Source organism: Suillus plorans (genome assembly GCF_016647745.1).
Source record: "Suillus plorans strain S12 chromosome Unknown HD556scaffold_8, whole genome shotgun sequence".
In the NCBI taxonomy this organism is placed as follows: Eukaryota; Fungi; Basidiomycota; class Agaricomycetes; order Boletales; family Suillaceae; genus Suillus; species Suillus plorans.
Window position 1 is genome coordinate 44583 of NW_024537392.1, and position 18327 is coordinate 62909.

General features: G+C 39.8%; 4 protein-coding genes across 4 annotated transcripts; 3 read left to right on the forward strand and 1 right to left on the reverse strand.

Annotated features, from left to right (window-relative positions):
• Positions 1-1642: 1642 nt before the first annotated feature.
• On the forward strand, positions 1643-2635 carry HD556DRAFT_1438742 (uncharacterized protein; the record flags this gene model as incomplete). The annotated part of the gene is made up of 2 exons (XM_041305874.1): positions 1643-2283; positions 2335-2635. The coding sequence occupies 2 exons, from the start codon at positions 1643-1645 to the stop codon at positions 2633-2635; spliced, it is 942 nt and encodes a 313-aa protein (XP_041164483.1).
• Positions 2636-3275: 640 nt separating this feature from the next.
• On the forward strand, positions 3276-4275 carry HD556DRAFT_1438743 (Endonuclease/exonuclease/phosphatase; the record flags this gene model as incomplete). Its single annotated transcript, XM_041305875.1, has 3 exons — positions 3276-3383; positions 3448-3807; positions 3853-4275. The coding sequence occupies 3 exons, from the start codon at positions 3276-3278 to the stop codon at positions 4273-4275; spliced, it is 891 nt and encodes a 296-aa protein (XP_041164484.1).
• Positions 4276-4747: 472 nt separating this feature from the next.
• On the reverse strand, positions 4748-6330 carry HD556DRAFT_1304758 (uncharacterized protein; the record flags this gene model as incomplete). The annotated part of the gene is made up of 6 exons (XM_041299695.1): positions 4748-5001; positions 5057-5092; positions 5302-5489; positions 5612-5687; positions 5753-6085; positions 6135-6330. 6 exons carry the CDS (start codon positions 6328-6330, stop codon positions 4748-4750), a joined length of 1083 nt encoding a protein of 360 aa, XP_041164485.1.
• Positions 6331-6597: 267 nt separating this feature from the next.
• Positions 6598-8454, forward strand: HD556DRAFT_1438745 (uncharacterized protein; the record flags this gene model as incomplete). Its single annotated transcript, XM_041305876.1, has 4 exons — positions 6598-6656; positions 6710-7052; positions 7105-8112; positions 8194-8454. 4 exons carry the CDS (start codon positions 6598-6600, stop codon positions 8452-8454), a joined length of 1671 nt encoding a protein of 556 aa, XP_041164486.1.
• Between the last annotated feature and the right edge of the window lie 9873 nt (positions 8455-18327).

Below are 18327 nucleotides of genomic sequence, written 5' to 3' on the forward strand. Positions count from 1 at the left end.
TGCAGCCTTTCCTCTGTTTGCTGCTACTTAGGACGTGTCCTAAGTAGCCATTACACGTATCCGTATCAGGACGAAACCTCATTGTAATTTCTGGAAGTTCCTCCGGAACTTTCCCGCACTCATCCGGAAGTTACCTGCACTCGTCTGGAAAGTCCTTCCGAACTTTCCCGCGCTTTGGATGTCCTTCGGACGTCCTTGGACTTTCTTCGGACATCATTCTGAAATTAAGGGCACATACTCGGGTAAGGGGCGCAGCGCACGAGCTGAAGCCAAGCCCCTCAGAATCAGTCCCACCCTTTGTGCGGGGTCTTAACACTCACCAAGTTCCTCGATATTTGCAATGCAATGGGCCTTCGTTGAACATGACAGCAAGGCCATATGGTCGACACTGTCCATGATGCAATAGCAGACCTGTGTGAAACATATCTAAATGCAGGAGCACATGAAATTGTGAACTTGTTGTTTCATGAGTGTAGCCAGGTAATGTTTTTCTTTTAAAAAAAATTGAACCTATTCACTGACTCTGTCATATCCTGCGTTCCGGACCCGGACCAATCACGCAATCATCTCCGGACTTCCGGATTTCCAGATCCAGTCAACTCCTATCTTCTGTGCCTTTTCCCTTTGGTATTTCCCTTATCAGTTAGTATGCTTTATTTTCCATCCCTTATTCATTTCCGTCTTCATTTTACTAAGTTCCGATAGACTAGTGATAGTCGTCCCATATGTTTCTCCATAGCCTTGCATAGCCTCGCACTGCACTGACTGTTTCTCTGTTATGTCCTCAGTAGTATATAAACCCTGTACAGTCTCTGTAGTTCCTCAGTTCGAATATTATCTTAGACTCTGCTCATTCCCTCCTCCGTCCGACTTGAGTTCTCCTCTCGTTGTCCTCCGCTAGTCTTAGGATTGACTCCTATAGACTTGTCACCTCCGCCTCTACCTCTGGTAGTCCTCCGCTGTTTCCTTTCTAGTTTGGACATCGTCCGGACTAGTCTTATCACTTGTTTCCGAACGTCCGCCGGAATTCCCGTGCATCAGACATCGTCCATTAGCCTTCGGAAGTTAGGGGCGCAGCGCACGAGCTGAAGCCAAGCCCTTTGGATCCGACCCTTGAGCACGTTCTTAACAGACTCCCATACTGTGTAGGAGTGGGGTCATATCTTATTTTGCTATACATGAGCCAGAACTTGTCTGGCAGTGTAAGGCCAATTATCTTCGAAGGTAGCAATTTTGGGCTGTAGGTGTGAACAACATATTTGCAGTCGATCAACATGACAAATGGCTCAAGTACAATCTTGGCCTCCATACTGGCATCAAGCCATTTTCAGGTTTGATCATGTGGATTAGGGTCTGGCACTCAAACCAAAACCTGCAGCTTATACTTAGCTATTACCTTGACACGCTCAAGACATTTGGACATAAGGCTTTTTTGTCTTATAAAATCATTTCTTTATTGACACCATCTAATCTACCTACCAAGATAACTACCTATACCCACCAAAGCAGCAACCCAATGCTCCTTCACTAATTCCCGCACCAATGGCGACTGAGAAAGGATGAGGCTCAGGAAATATGGTCTCTCACACCCTCACTCCTACACCCACTGGTCGGTCCTACTGGCCCTCCAGCCAAAACACAAATGTCTGCTTGCAACATAGTATTATTATTGCTCAAAAAAGATGAAATCTTGCAGCAGGAATTCGACTCCCTGACTAACACCCTCACAGCCCATGTTATTGCAGCAATCTCACCCCAAGTGGCAGCTGTCCTCTCAGCCTCTGAATTAATCAAAATAAGAGCCGAAGAATTAGCTCAAATGAAACTAATGTTAGAAGACTCCCAAAACATCCCTAATGCAGCATCAGAAGCAGCAATGCTCACAGAATACGCAGTGGATGCCGTGTTAAGCAGTATCTCAAACGTAAAAAAAAACGCAATTGAATTACTAACCCCATCTCTGAGCACTACCCAGCTCAGTATTAATCAGTTGTCTACCCTACCAGTCCCTAACCCACCCAGCGAAGCAAAACCCTACAGTGCTATTGTTCAACAACATGCTCCACCTTCTGCCCCAATCTTGGCAGCTTTGATTTGTGCTGCTACAAGAGAATGCCAAATTCTATTTGAACCGGCCCCAGGAAAAACACTATTCACCCCCAACGCCAGCCTGGCAGACATTGCAACCAAAATGAAGATGGCATTCTCAGCAATACAAACCAAAGGCTCACCTACTATCAATGTAAAAGCCACGATTCAACTACATAATGGCAGACTCATCATGTAACTGACCTCAGTAGACGCAGCTAAATGGGTTTGTATCCTGGACAACAGACTCAAGATCATTGAAGCACTCGACCTACCCACATCAATCAAAGAAAGACGATTTTCCATCATCATACCATTCCTACTAATCTCCTCTGATGTAGAGGACTCTGTTTGGCTATGGCTCATAGAGGAAGAGAATGACTTGAGTAATGGAGCAATAGAATCAGCTCATTGGATCAAACCAAAACTGAGGAGAGCACCTAACCAGACAGTCGCTCATGCCATTTTTCACTTTGCAGACTCCAATGCAGCTAATATGGCACTACAGGATGGCATATATATCAACAAAGAAAAACTTCACCCTTGAAATGACAAGAAAGAGCCAGTGTGCCACATCAAATGTCAACTCTGGGGCCATATCGCAAGGGATTGCAATGCACCCTGGTGTGGGTACAACAATTCAGATGGTGTATACTGAACAATGTGTTGGGTCTTGCAAAACCTAGCTGCTATTCGACCCTAAAGGGTTTCTGGACAAGGCTCAAGGCTCAGGGAAGAGGAAATATGATAGAAACTTGCTGACAACTTAGACTCATAGTGGAACTGGTGAAAAGATAACTTTCTTATGTAAGCTAAGGTGCAAACATACTACTAGGTAAAACAGTCTCTGCAAGCCTAGCCAGGAATCATTCCCTACACTGGGACACATGTGGCATGTGCGGTAACAATCATCGCACAAGCGAATGCCATGCATATAAAACACTCTATTGTGTCAGTTGCAACTCACATAACCATGCCAGCTGGGACAGGAACTGCCTGGAATTTGAAAACCAATGCGCAGGCATCAACACCAAGCATCCAGAAAACTTAATGCCTTTCTTCCCCACCAATGATGACTGGACTCAAGTATCACTACCCCCCAAACCTGCACCTTATTGAAAACCAGCACCACAACACCCTACAGATGCTCCCAGGCAACGCCCTTCAACAGACTAACCTCCCTTTTGATGCTCAATGACCAGGCAGGAACACTCAAGGCCCTCCCAGAGGCAGCCATGACCGCTCCAGAGGTGCACCGTTGCATCTCTAATACTAAGGACCCCATGCTTCACTCCGTCGGATCCCAACTCTATCCCATCTTCAATTGGCTGGGGAGGCCATGACTTATCCACTGCCAAGGCTACTCCCTCCATTGGCCCAACTACCTTAACACCGACCTCTCCTGCTCCCACTAATGTCAGTGCTTCCTCCTCAAGCCTTCCCACCTCCCCAAGTCCCTCAACTCCACAGATCTTACCCCCAGTAATGTTTGAACAGCAGAACAAACCAATGACTCAGTTATGCATATGGCAGCAAAATCTCAACAACTCGCTCATTGCCCAACACTCCCTGCTAAATGGCCCAATCGCTCGTGACTGGGACATTATAGCACTCCAGGAGCCACACATGAATTCTATGAAAAACACAATCTCTTCCCCCTTCTTTCATGCTATCTACCCGTCCACCTGCTTCTCCTCTCCAAAGTCCAAATCACGTACAGTAACACTGGTATCTAAGTTCCTCAACACCAACTCATGGCAATAGATACTCTTCCCTTCACCTGATGTTGTCGTTATCCAATTCCAAGGCTCCTTCGGTCGCTGTATGGTATTCAATATCTACAATGACTGTGTCCACACAAAGACCCAGGATGTGCTGGCATCCTTCCTTGACTGTGAAGCTGCATGTCTGCGCCCCACGGCAGACAATCATATGATCTGGCTAGGGGACTTTAACAAACATCACTTATTATGGGATGAAGACCATAACACACACTTATTCACTAATCATTATCTAGACGCAGCGCAACCACTCCTTGACCTTCTTGCAGACTATGGCATGCTGGTGATGCTCCCAAAAGGTCTACCTACCTGTCATATCTCACATTCTGGACCTACATCCAACAATGTTTCCACACATATTACAGTGACCTATCTCCGTATAATACGAGGGAACGGACATGCATAATATCCCATATGATACGGGCCAGCAGACCATGGGCCCATGATAAAAATATCCTCGACTATGACAGATGGGCCAGGAGGGAAATTATTTCCGATGGAGGTGGGTGGGCCCATGCAGGGAATATATAGAGTAGATGAGTGGGCCGATGTACATGAATATTAGGTAGACAGGTGGGCCGAGGTAGTTGGATATTATGCAGATGGGTGTATTAAGGTAGATGTGTATGAGATAGATGGGTAGGTACTTGTTATCACATTCATGGGTGGGCCCAGACACATATTAAATTAGACGGGTGGGCCGAGGGTATTATAAAATATTGTATTAGATGGGTAGGCCCAGACGCATATTAATTAGACGGGTGGGCCGAGGGTGGTATAAAATATAGATGGGTGGGCCCATGTGTATCATAATTGTAGACATGATGGAGCTGAGGTAGTTGTACATCAACCAAATCAGAGGAGGTAATAAATCAAAGTTACCAAGTTCCCAGAGCAGCAGGTGATCTCCTGACATGGCCTTTGATGGTGCACAGGTTGTCTTGCAAAATTTGGAATCCGGGGTGTGAAGCTTGTGTTGCCCTACGAGACGCCAAGTTCCGACCACCCAAATTTGGGTCAACTGTACCGATTTCCGAGTTCCAGGACCACCTAGGGAGATGAAGAAGAGCTCTGGACGTCCATAAAGACGTGGTTCTCCCATGATGGGGATCTTGAGGGTAGTACATAGTTGCTAAAGCATGATTATATTATCAACTGAAAAGCAGCACAAAACAGACACAACTCACTTGAATTTGATAGATTGGAAGAATGCATCAGAATCACTGAGACAGGTACAGTCAAGAACCGCCGGCAGATTGTACAACTGTGTCACTTCAGGCGCAAATAAGTTCTCTAAAGAGAATGGCAGCCTTGCTCTGATATAGCAAATTGATGATATATATGATGTTGGTGCAAACTAAGTCACCAGATGCTGGATGTAACAATTGCAAATTTCAGTACCTATCAAGCGAATGAGAAATGATGAACTCACAGCTATCATCCGGCGCCCTCAGCAGTTTGGCAACTTCCCAGAGCACTCTCCCATGTGCTTTCGCCACACTCCAGCGAAGATCCAGCCCTGCGATGATGAGCAATATATAGAGCGTCCCTCCCCCTGCAAGGAGTGCAAACTTGCTGCCAAATGTGTTCCATTCGACGAAAGTGCGCAGGGTGGGGACTCTGGGGAAAGTGAGTGTCCCAACTACCTCATTGTACACATTTCAAAGTGTTCTCATGCCGGTGGGTGAGATCATGCTACATAACAATGAGAATACACCATTGACATTGAAGCTCAAGCTTACCTCTGGCACTTGACAGCAAGTTGGATTTGACTCACCACTGAAAGGAAAGTGATGTGTGTGGCTCCAGTCGCCAAGCCTTGACAATGTTTTAAAATGGCAGCCAGACAGGCGAGGTATCAGGTAGTAGAGCGTCCTTGATACTAGCGATCCAGGTGTCTATGTCTTGCTGCAGGACTTGTGGATGGGCGACTGCTAAGGCAGATATGATGGCCTCACAGGAAGCATTGGAAGTCTTGGCCATATTCTCACCAATTTCCCAGTTGACGGCTGCTTGTAGGGCTGCACCATTACATTTGCATTTCCTCTTGGGTTTAGATCTCGGCTCAGCTATTCCAGCTCCAACCTCCTGGCCTTCATCCAAATTCTCTCCCTCCACATAAGGGTGATGGCGTGATCTGTGGGCGATGCTGCGAGTGAGACAGTGATAGTGATGGGTTTGGAATTCCTGTTCTCCACTAGGATCATAAGATTCACCTACTCAAATTGGTGAGTGCTTCCTGCTAGCTAAGCAACCGGATCTTACCTTCATCTTGATCAAGTTCCAGGTCTGTTGCAACAGCATGTTGAAGGCGCAGGGCAAGAAGGTGAGCATCCCTTTCTCTAAGTTGAAGCAGGGCGTATATAGCCAGGGACAGCTCTTTCTCTGATAAGTTGAAGTCCATTGCGTGGACGGTTGGTTTTTGAGGGAAAATTCCCACAGGAGTCGGGTGGGCGCACATGCGAATGATTTGCACAAGCGCCAGGCACAAGTAACACCAAACACAAATTGTATTGGTTCATCCCAGCACCAATATTTTGCAATGTCACATCTGAAATTTGGGACCTTCCTGAAGTGAACTCGTGCCACCCACCACTCCTTTGTCCCAGGGCATCCACCGAGATATGAACTGGACAAAGGTGAGTATATTCAGACTTACAGCTAAAATGACTTACTACATAAAGGAAAGCGCAGAATCCCACAGCCACTGGCGCTAGTGATAGCTGTTATGAGGGACAACAAAGGATTTTGCTTCATCCTTCAATACCGCACAACCTGCGCACCAGGGTAAGTTCCAATGCCCGTTCCCTAGATATTGCTACAATTTTCGTCAACTGCAGATTGGTTCCCTTTGGGGGAGCAGACATGAAGCATCACTTCAAGCATAAATTTGTAGATGAAGTCATGAAGGAAGAGATAGGTCAACTCTTGATTTGCAATCGTCACTGGAGCAATAATCGTCTCATTGATAAGGTGGATGGCTTCCTTTCACCCTTAAGGCGCGACAGGATGATAGAAAACTGGATTGTAGATGGAATTCTCAAGACCATGCCTGCTGGAGCATATCAATGGGGAGGGCCTTCAAAAGCACCGACACCATTGCAACGCGAACATTGGGTGGAGCTGCCTGGCACACCTTTTTATCTGTCCCATGAGGTTCTTTTTTCCAATTTCTTCAATGAGGTGAGCGACTCGCACTACTACTTAGCACATTACCTTTGATTTTGATTTTCAGGTCAAGGAGTTATGCCGCAAGTTCAAAAGCTCTGTAACGAGGGGTGCTACCATCGTTGGGAACCAGCGCATGTGGAAGGCCTTTAGCAGGGACCTAGTTGAAGGTGTTTGCAGTCCCGATATCATCTTGATCACTGACAGTTCGGAGAAGGTCAAATGGTCCCAAGTTATTTCTGCTATGGAGGTGAAGTGGAAAGATTCGCCTAAGCTTTTTTGGAGTGCACTCGACCAACTCAGTGATAAGGCAACCTTCATCTTCCATCACCAACCACAATGTCAATGGTTCCCTTCTCTCAGCTTGTGTGGAACAGCACTTCACATGTCTGTATTCACCCATGGTGGAAGTGTTCACTCCCTACCTCTCAATGTGGGTGCAGACCCAAAATTGTTCTCTAAGGTCATGAACTACTTTATGGAGTCAGAACTTTCATGGCTGGGATACGACACTTACATATTCTGTCATGCCACACTTCAGATTTGGGACGACAAGCCACATTGGTTGGAGGATGAAGACGAAGACGAATCAGGAGATGAAGAATTTTCCCTAGTTGGAAACCTTCATCGATCTATCGGTGTGTTATTCGTATTCGAATCTTACATTCTCTTGACACCTACGGTTAGGTCTGTATGGCAAAGGCACGTGGGTCTTCTCAAGACCTCCAAAGAGCAAGATCATGGTGATCGTTCAGACAGAGAGTGTGCGGAGAAGCTGGATGGAGTCTATTGCCGCGTCCACAATCTATATTGGGACGATATGAAATCCCTCCAAGGAATTACCATTATGGAAGACCACATGCACCCTTCCATTGGTCTGTTCAGCAAATCTCCGCTTCCTCATATGTCCGTCACTTCCATCTGTGCTGCCATGATCCCGGCAGCAGACTTGCCAAGATTGTCAACATATCTCCAAAAGATCGCCAACTTGAAGAACAACATCGATCCCGTACTACTTTTACTACTTGTGGAGTGGACATTTTGTGGTTTGGAACTGCATGAGAAATGTTTCACGGTATCATAAAATTTTGCTGATTTAAAATTATCGTTTCTAACATTCACCTCAGGTCATTGCAATGCTTATGAACGTTGGCAGGTATTGCATCGTGATGTCAGCGATGGAAACTCCATGCTCCTGTTGCATAATATCTCTGCCGAATTTGCTATCCCTCCATGTCCTGAAAAAGCACCTGAAGGGTGGACCTCTTTCTCATACTCTGCTTTGGTTTTCTCTGCTATGACTATTGGTGGCCATCGTGACTTGAACTCTGTCATGAACATTGACTATCCTGGTTTCTGCAACGCTAGAAGGAGTGCTTTGAACCACACTTCTGCTTCTGATCTCATACTGAGGTAGTTGCCGAATGCATTTAACTTGTCTGTGCTTGTCATAATGGATTGTTGTCTCATAGCCCGGTTGAACAACTTTAAAAAATTGGCTGGGTTTTCTGAAGCGCATCATTGCCATGGAAGATTTGCAATGTTTCTGTTGGCATGATGGCTTTGGTTTTTGCTAGCTTAAAGAAGCAGTCAATATCATAGTCTGTTAACTCGGTGAGTGGAGTGAGAGGATCTGTGTCCTCATGGGGTCTTTATTTCAGAATGTAGAGTAGTAGCTCAAAGTCTAGGATGGGGATGTTTAGATTGGGGACTTTAGTTTCAAAAAAATTGGCTATAGTTTTATTCTGAGGACTGATATAAAGGTGGGCTGAGAGAACATTCTGGCGTGTCTAAGAGAGAAGACTCTATGGATACATCTGTTGATCAGTTCAACCAGTTAATCTTTTGATGAACATTGGTTATTGCAAGACCTGATTTTGCTCTGAGTCTTAAGCTACTAGACATCAGTTTCTGATGGGAATCCACATAAAATAGATGGAGTGAGACACAGCCCTTTTTGTGATGTATGCAGGTGTTCTGGGAACACCTGCCATCTAGCTAGGTCTTTTGGATGTAACACAACATAATTAAGCTGCCTTTTGTCTTTAGACCTTTCTGAAAAGGCTATTGATGTTTCTGCTTCAAAGGTTCTGTGTTTTCTAATTAGTCAATTAGGAGCGGGGCTGTGACTGAGGCTGCAGGCTAATGCTAATTGCTGAAATGAACTTGGGTTGAGCTGAATTTGCTTTATTCACTACAATGAACTTGGACTAAGTGACTCAAGACAATGTGTGGCAAAATGATGATGATACTATGACCTGCTCCAAATATGTGCTCTACCACTAACTAAGCTTTGTCTGAACCCTGACTAAACCTGAAATGCTGCCTCTGAACCTTGACTAAGCCTAAGTGCTGCCTCATCCATATCTCTGCTCCCTTGGAACCCCTAATCCAACGGCTTCATTGATCGTGCTATGGTCAGTACATCCAAGTCTCCACCATTCAATATCTCACATGTACACTTCATTGAGGCTAGCCTTGCACTATCTTTCTTTCTAGGTAGTGGCAAGCCTTCATCAAAGACTGACACGACACATACAGCTTTCCTCCTTGAGGAAGTTATTGAATGCAGAGATGAGAGCCATGATTTTACTAAGTTTATTCATAACATGGACCGCTGTAGAGACTCGCGCCTCTCAATGCCGGACATATGGCCCCATGAATCACATATTCCTTATATATTCCAGCTCTTATCCGAAGGATCAGTCATATGCGCTCCCGCGTGCGTGCCCTATGTACGTGCCTCGTTCGCGCACCTTATACGCACTCGCGCGCTTCCGCACGCGTCCGTGCGCCTCCCCTTAGGTCTTCTCGTGCCTACCTGTCTGTCCTATGTCCTCACTGATTTACTGGTGTGTTATTCTTATCTCTTTCACTGAATTGACGTGCACTCGGTCCGATCCCCGCGCTTACATACAGAAAGTCTATCTTAGACTTTAGATTATATTTAGAGTTGATATGGTTACTCGGTTTGGTACCGCGCTCGGAAGCACCGCATAGCGCTATCTCCCTTCTTAAATAGAGGGAAGTTCTTTTTACTTCGGTTACTACTTTTCCCCCCATGTATCTCAGTATACTGCAAGTTGTATAGTGCACCTTAGTACTAGAAATCTGATTATACTTCTCCATCTGCTACAGCTCGCGCCTCTACTATACTTGAAACCACATCCCTTATCACTCATAAGTGCGCTTCCGCATATGCGCGCGCCCCTCGCATCTCGCGCGCCCTCGCATCACTCACGCGCGCCTCACGCGCGCCTTCGTGCGCGTTATGATGATGATATCTTCTGGGAGGGGAACATTAGCAAGGCAGTTAGTGAGTTTGAGAAGCATCACATTTGCAATGACTTCTGCAGATGGCTGAGGTTTGTGCTTGAAGCATTTGAGGCTTGAACTTTGATGGTTTTTTCATGTATATGGTTTGCTTGATTGTACTAGAACTTGTTGAAGTATATTTTGTATATTTTGTCACAGATAGTTTGTATCATGTAATAAGTATTCTCTAGAGAATCAGGTATGCACTAGTTCAACAGAAACAAATACATAACCATGATGTTAGAGGTCTGACTACCATATATAGTAATTCTAGCTTAGTAATTGAGCATGATTGTCTGGGCTTCCATAAGACACACTCTAGCCTATGCCTACTTACCCCCAGCTTACTCTATTAACTTCTTGATGTATGTATCTCTCCAACAACCTCTTTACTTCTTGTAAATTTGCATTTTTAAGCACTTAGAGCTATCAGCAAGGACAAGCTGCTTGAAATAATTACAGATGTCACTAAAAAACTCATATACTCAACTGACATATGAGTTGGTTTGTATTCTACAACCTCTATATCTTTTGATCACCATCAATTAAATTACTTATTAATAATAACATTAACTCTATGTTTTATGAATAGATGAAAACTATTCTTTTCCAAAGACATGCTGGTAGTGGTTGAAGCTAAGTCATTTAGACCCTCTTATAATATAGGAGAGAGGAGAAATGCAGCTAGTCACAATATATGGACTTTTGTTTTTAGAGTCACATATCATCTCTAATCATTATAGTTATTCTCTTTCACACCTTCAAGTAATAGGTCTCAACAACTCCAGGGTTAGTTTGCAAGCCCTTCAGTAGGGTGATTTAGTGTTTTGCCTGAAGTGCCCAACCATCTGCTAACCTTTGAACTGCTGCTACTCAAAATGCATGAATCTATTAAATATTTTTTATTATTGAGCAGTTGATATTTTATGCTTCAGTACTTCTATTGTAACATGTTGTATAAGTAAGAAACTCAATATCCTGCTGCATATTCCTACTAATAATCCTTAAAATATACAGTTTTATATGCATGATATATTTCAGAAAACAGAGCTTGAATGTGTAAGATACAAATATTTAGCACTTTAGAGTAGAGCCAAAGAATTGAAACCTGTATTCATGTGTTTCTCCTAGCTATTCCTATGATTCATCCAAAAATCTATACATGCCGGGATATGACAATCAGAATGTAAGATAAGGGACCCTTTGAAGCCAGAAAAGTGAAGATTAAAATACATAATATGTGAAGATGAATGATAGGAGAGGCCTGTGAGATCAGAAGGCCTAAGAACCTCCTATTTCTGTCTACAAACTCAATATCTTAGCTGGAAATGCTGTAACAAATATATAAAAATAACTAATGATTAAACTCACTTCTAGACAGATTTCTTAGTGATATATAAATACTGATTATCATTTCAAATACCACCAGCAAACACTTCATTTATTAATATCAAAACTTAACTCTCAGTACTAAATTAAAGCATAATTAAGATCTTATCTTAGGCTGAATGTCTTATGGATCACTAACCCTAATAGTGCTGGTGGCCTTTATATACTTCTGAGAAGTCAAATATGAATAGTTTTCTCCATTGATAGGAGAGCTTCCAAAATTACTCATACTCAGAGGGAATGTAGTGTTAATAAACTGATGAGATGTGATTTTTATAGCTAGATGATTACTAGAAGTGAGGTAGTCAGCAAATAGCAGAGAATATCAAATATCTATATCTCTTGCAGAAAGATGATAAGTGCTTAAATTTCTATTAATAAAACTAGTTAAAAATGCAAAAAAAAACATACTTGAAAGAAAAGACTGATAGTCAATTATCACATCTTGCTAAGTCAGAAAATTTCAGAACAATATCATTAAAGCAACTATTCAGCTATCTCAGAAAGATAGACCAAGCTTCTCTTTCTTATTATTTATGTGAGCTTTTTTTTCTAGAAAGATTCTCAAAAAGTTTCACTTTCTCTTTATTCCTGCAGTAGAGGCCTTATTTAGCATCTGTGGCTGATCTAAAAAGTGTTTACTTAGAGATCTTATTTATTGTATAGTATTTTTGAAGGCTAGAAAAAGATAGTAAGAGAAGTTACTTATCAGCACAGTTAGTTACTTACATGTGGTGGATGAGACTGGTCCTGGGGTATGGATTTCATCTAGTCTAATTTTTTGCACTTTGTGACTCAACATTCTGACTTTTGAGAATAGTAAAAGCAGGAGAAGAAAGCTAGTTCTCATGTTCAGGCTATTCAGAGTTATATATCAAAAATTTATAAAAATGAGCTAGAATATCAGATGCTGGGTTAGCTCTAATAACTTTTAGGTAACATCTCTATAAGCTTGGCTATAGTCTTTGCTGACAGAGATATCTATATATTAGTCATAGGAGACATTTGAATATTTGAGAAAACAAAGTGAAGAACAAAATATTATATTATATAGTAAAGTGGAAAGCAAAGCACTTTGTCACATAGCAAAGTGTAAGGTTGTATAAGCCTCTATCTATGTGCTGTGCCTGACCTAACAAAGTTAATACTTACATTAAACTTATGCTGTACCTACATTTCTATCTACTATAAGTCAGGCTCTTTACTTATAGTCAAAAATGTATTTTTCCTATTGATTTTGGATTTCAAAGACTGAGTCTTATTCTTCTTTGGTATGTAGAAGCAGAGGTATTAGTAAAATACATTTATAAGATCTAGCAAGCTTTGTGCTAATATTTCACCCTCTATCAAGCAGCCTCCATCTGCATTTTATATTATGCTATCTTTGTAGCTGCTTCTAGCTCTCTAAATAAAGTGAATAGATTTGTGGGGTGTTAGAGAGAATGTAACACCCTAATAGAGAACTCTGCATCACAAAAATTGCATGACCAATATATAGTTATATTTTTACTATCTACAATATCAGCAGTGTTAGATTTAGGGCCCAGTATATCTTGTAATACTAGGAATAAAAGGTTTAATGAATGAGTGTCTATATGTTATAGATGAGAATATGACTTAGTGTCTTATATAGTTATTTCAGAGATTATTAGACATTAACAGTCAACTAGATAATAAAAACATTACATGATATTGTCTGCAGTAATAAGAGTATAAAGTATCATTATGTAATGGAATATAGGGAAACTTGAATTATAGGCATCCAAATATGTATAGGCATTTGTAAAGTACATTAGACAGCTGAAGAATATAAGTATAAAATGGTCAACTTCATCAATAGGTAGAGGAGCAATATATTGTAAGGTATCAAGATAAAATTGTATGAAAATAAAAGCATAGAGGAGAGCAGGAATAACAGTAATGCAAATTAAGAACACTAGAATACTATTAATTAAAGTGGAAATCAATGTCAGTCACAGTCTATGACATAACAGAGACATACCTTAGAAGAAAATACATCCTTCTGGCATGTTTTTTATTTGAGATATCAAAATAATTATTCTGATTCTATGATGTGCTTTTTCCCTGCAACCTTAGCTGTGATCTTGGTTTTTTTCCCAGCTGACTTTTCTTTCTTATTGGTACTGACTTCAAGTATCTTATCTTCAACTAATAATGCTATTCATCTCTAAGATATGCTCTTGTTGTTGATAAGTGCTAGTGATAGCTCTATTTGTAATGATCACATATATAAGTTGAACTAAAATAATAGATTAGCAATATACAGCCTAGCAATAAACCAAACTTATAGGCACTTAGGCCTCTTTTTGAAAGACACTTTGTTGGTCTTATTTTCCTCAAGATTTCTCTTATCAGCAGCCTTATCTTGCTGCAAAAGACATCTGACATTGATGAGCTTCTCAACTTTACAAAACAAGTCATAGCATGTATAATAACAAAATACTCTTCATCTAGATCTCGGTCAGTATTCTTAGATATCTTCACTTTGCTATCAGATTAGAAGTAATGTAAGTGTTAAGAGAATATACCATATAATATATTTTGATTCTGCATCTCTACCTTGAACAGATCTACTTGACCAAGCATTTTTTTTTAGTTTTTGTGTATTAGACATAGAGAGCATTGCAAATCCTCTAAATTGCTTAAAGAAAATCCTGAGTTTTCAGATTCAGGAAGACTTAGAGATCACTTGTAACATATTATAGTAGTTAGAGTTAAGATGTTATGTAGGGCATTTATGTATTATCATGATATTAAGGTATAATAAGAAATACATGTAATTATATCTTGTATAAAAACTGCAAAATAACATGAGAGCAATGCAAGAGCAAAAAAGAACAAGAGTGAAATGAAAAAATTAAAGCTTTACATTGTTTTATAAACCTCTCCTAGAGTTTTGGCTCTTTGGCACCTATTTTCTCAGCTTTAGTACTAATAATAGCCTTATTTATGAGATACACAGAATAGTGCCAAAGGATAGTGGAATCTTCAGGATCTGCATTTATGTTGCTGGCACACCTGCTAAGAAGTCTGCATGAAGATGCACTGCTATAATAGTCAGACAGTTGGAAAAAAAATAAGACCGGAACATAAGATTTATAGTAGAATTCCTCCATCTTTTATCTTAATCAGCACTGGAGATTTCTGGTCCTCCATCTAAACTATTGACAACTCCTTCTCTTTTCCTTTTGAAGTATCTACCACTTTCTTCTCTTCATCTTTAAAGTGTACTACACTTTTCTAGATAGCACCTATAAAATAAGTGTTAAAAGAAAAGAAAAGAAACTGAATCTTGCAACCAGGAGAGTCAACATCAATACAAAACTAATAAGTATCTCAGGATGGAATAGTATTGTCAATCTCAAGGAAAATGACGACCTCAAGCATTTTGGCAGCATTAATGGTGATTGGTATTAATGTGAAGGATAAATATGAAAAGTAATTGAGATGAGGTCAAATAATAATTACATAATGATGTTATTGACACATTGTTACCATGAATCAATATAGTCACATGGCTTTTGAAACCAAAATTTTGAACGTGGACTTTGGGTTATTGTAGTTAGTACTACTGCAATATGACATCCCAATATCATATAGTCTCTATATGGGTTTTGACTGCTGACAGACACATGTATAGCTCTACATGTTCTGTGATATTATCATCACTGAGTTCTGCAAGATTCTCGAGCTTGTTGTATTTCACATATAGATGTTTTATCAGCCTTTTTCCTCCTTACACAGCATTGTGATCTAGGCAAGACATGCTTGTTATAGGTTTTCAAATCTCTTATCTAATTAATGACTCCATCTTAATCAATTATAACTCCTCTCCCTGCCCTGAACTGCCTCATGACCTTATGTATATTATGGAGTATATAATTATTCATATTGTTAAGTCCACTCAAACATATTTGTCACCAATCTTAATCTTAGCTCTTATCAAAATAGCACATATCACATTTATTTGTATCTTAAAATACAATATAATACAATTTCATCTATATTATCATAATTCTCATAATATAAACACATGTGCTGGGGCATAAGGTTGTGTTATTATATATCTGTGTAGACACACATACACATGAGAACCCTGTGAAACACACATAGGTGGATGAGTTGTCATTAAATTATATTATAAAAATAATAAAAATACATATGGTATTTTCTAAATGGGCTACTGTTTCTAATTATATCATTATTTATATACATATAATACATACAGTTGGTTGATGTGCTGCATCTAGACACAGTTCTGAATATAGAACCATTGTAATTTAATCTTATCATTGATGGGCACTCAATCAATCAATGGGGTGGCTTGTAGCAGAGCACAATAAGTTAGTAGCAGCCCTTGCTGGACTAGCTGAGTTTTCCTACCCTGTATGTTTGATTTTTTTTACTTCAAGTTATGTATTATTGATTTAATGCCAACATTAGTGGGTCTAGTAGTACTTATTTCCTACCTAAGGGAACCAACTAGCAGTTAGTCCTTCAATACTACGAGTATACTAGTAAGTAGTAGACTAGGACATGGTCACAGAAAACTGCATGTTTTCTTAGTAATCTTACTTGTAGTCCTTTTCTTCCTTCACTGCAGGCATTTTTCCATTTTCCTCCATCAAACATCCAACAAACATTGATTGAGAAGATAGAAAATTTCCCTCATTTTTCCTGTCAAAATATTGAAAAAAGTAATTTCTGTTTTAATGATGCTCTGTATGCAGAACATAATGCAACAATTAGTCATGTTTCTTCAAAGATGATGCTATATTTTCTATCTATTGTCTTTGAAATAACAGCTTAAAATAATATTATTTTTCTTTGTGTTTTTCAAATATATACAGAACATTTGAAAAACATAATATATTTGAAAGATATAGAGAAGAAAATTATCATTATTTTAAGCTGTTGTTTCAAAGACAATATATTGAAAATACAGCATTATCCTTGAAGGAACATGACCAATTGTTGTATTATGTCCTATACATAGAACATCATTAAAACATAAATTTCTTTTTTTCAATGTTTTGACAGGAAAAATGAGAGGAATTTTCTATCTTCTCAATCAATGTTTGTTGGATGTCTGGTGGAGGAAAATGGGAAAATGCCTGTAGTGCTTGTGGCCCACAGCTTAAGATTTGGTATTGTTGTTTGATGTGTTTATGCCAGATTCTATGCAATGCTGCTGATCTATTACTCACAGTGGATGACTTTGGTCTGGCATAAAGGCACCCAACACAAGGCTTTCCACAGCACATTCAAGTAGCTTTTGGGTTGTTACATGAGAAAATTCAACAAAATTTTGATAATCTTTGTAGCTTACATCATTGATGTATGTTATCTCCTTACAATTAAAGTCTAATAAGACTACACTATCATTAACCAAACTCCACTGTCAGAGGCAAAAATACCTGAGGCCAAACTTTTAAGGACTCTTGTAGAAGTTAGATGCTATGGAAATATTTTAGTGTCAGATCTTACATAGTTGTTACCTCTAAACTTTGTATCCATTTTTATTGTTACTTGTAAAGGTAGAACTGTACCTCCTAATCATGGAGTTTATTTCTTCAATACTTATTTCATTATCACAAAATATATTAATGAAAAAGTGGTTGGGACAAAATGTGTATGTATAAATCACTTCTGTATGTGCTGCCAGACATGCCATTAGTGACTCAAAGAAAACAAGAAGAATAAGGTGAATATCAGACATACTCAAATATCCTAAGTCACTGAAAACTAATGTATGATATTATATTTGTACATCTATTATTTGCACCTTGCAGACTTTTGCACACCCTGCATACTATTTTTTTTGAATAAAGCTTTTGTGTTTAATTTTCACACTTCCCATATGCATTCAATGCAGGTTTTCATTATTATAATATAGCCCCAGGTCCAGCAGTAGCTGTCAATGCTAGATTTAGGGAATAAAATACTGGTCATGATCCAGATGATCTTGATATAATATAGTAATTCTATCAAATTCATGACTCAAAAATCAACTTTGGACTAGAGAATGATAAGTCTCAGAAATAAAATGTTCAGTGTAATGAAATACAGCTCTTTGATTTAGAATTTTAAACATTAGCTTTTTGCAGCCCTTACTAATCTATGCAAACTTCAGTTCCTTGAAGTGCTTGATAGCATCACTATATGGTTGTAAATTCTAGTCATTAACAAGGAACCAGCTCATTCTATTCTACCAAATAACATGTCAATACTCACTACAACCTGTCAGATATTGACAGTCATTTGAGTACATCAGAATTTTTGGCTCATTTGCAGCTACAATCCAATAATGATTGTTAAGTACCACTTGAACATAAACAAGGTCAAAAAATACCTCATGTCCTATTAGCTCCTAGTGTGTATGTGATTTCAGTCATGGGTATGTCTGCCAGTTGCTGGAAAAAAAAATAAAAAAAATAAAACAAACATTGTATTTAATAACCAAGTTAATCAGCTAAGCTGGATAGAAGCAGAAACATATAGAAAATATGTAGTGCAGTGACCATATCATGAAAATCATTGGAAGATGTCAATAATATCAATTTGC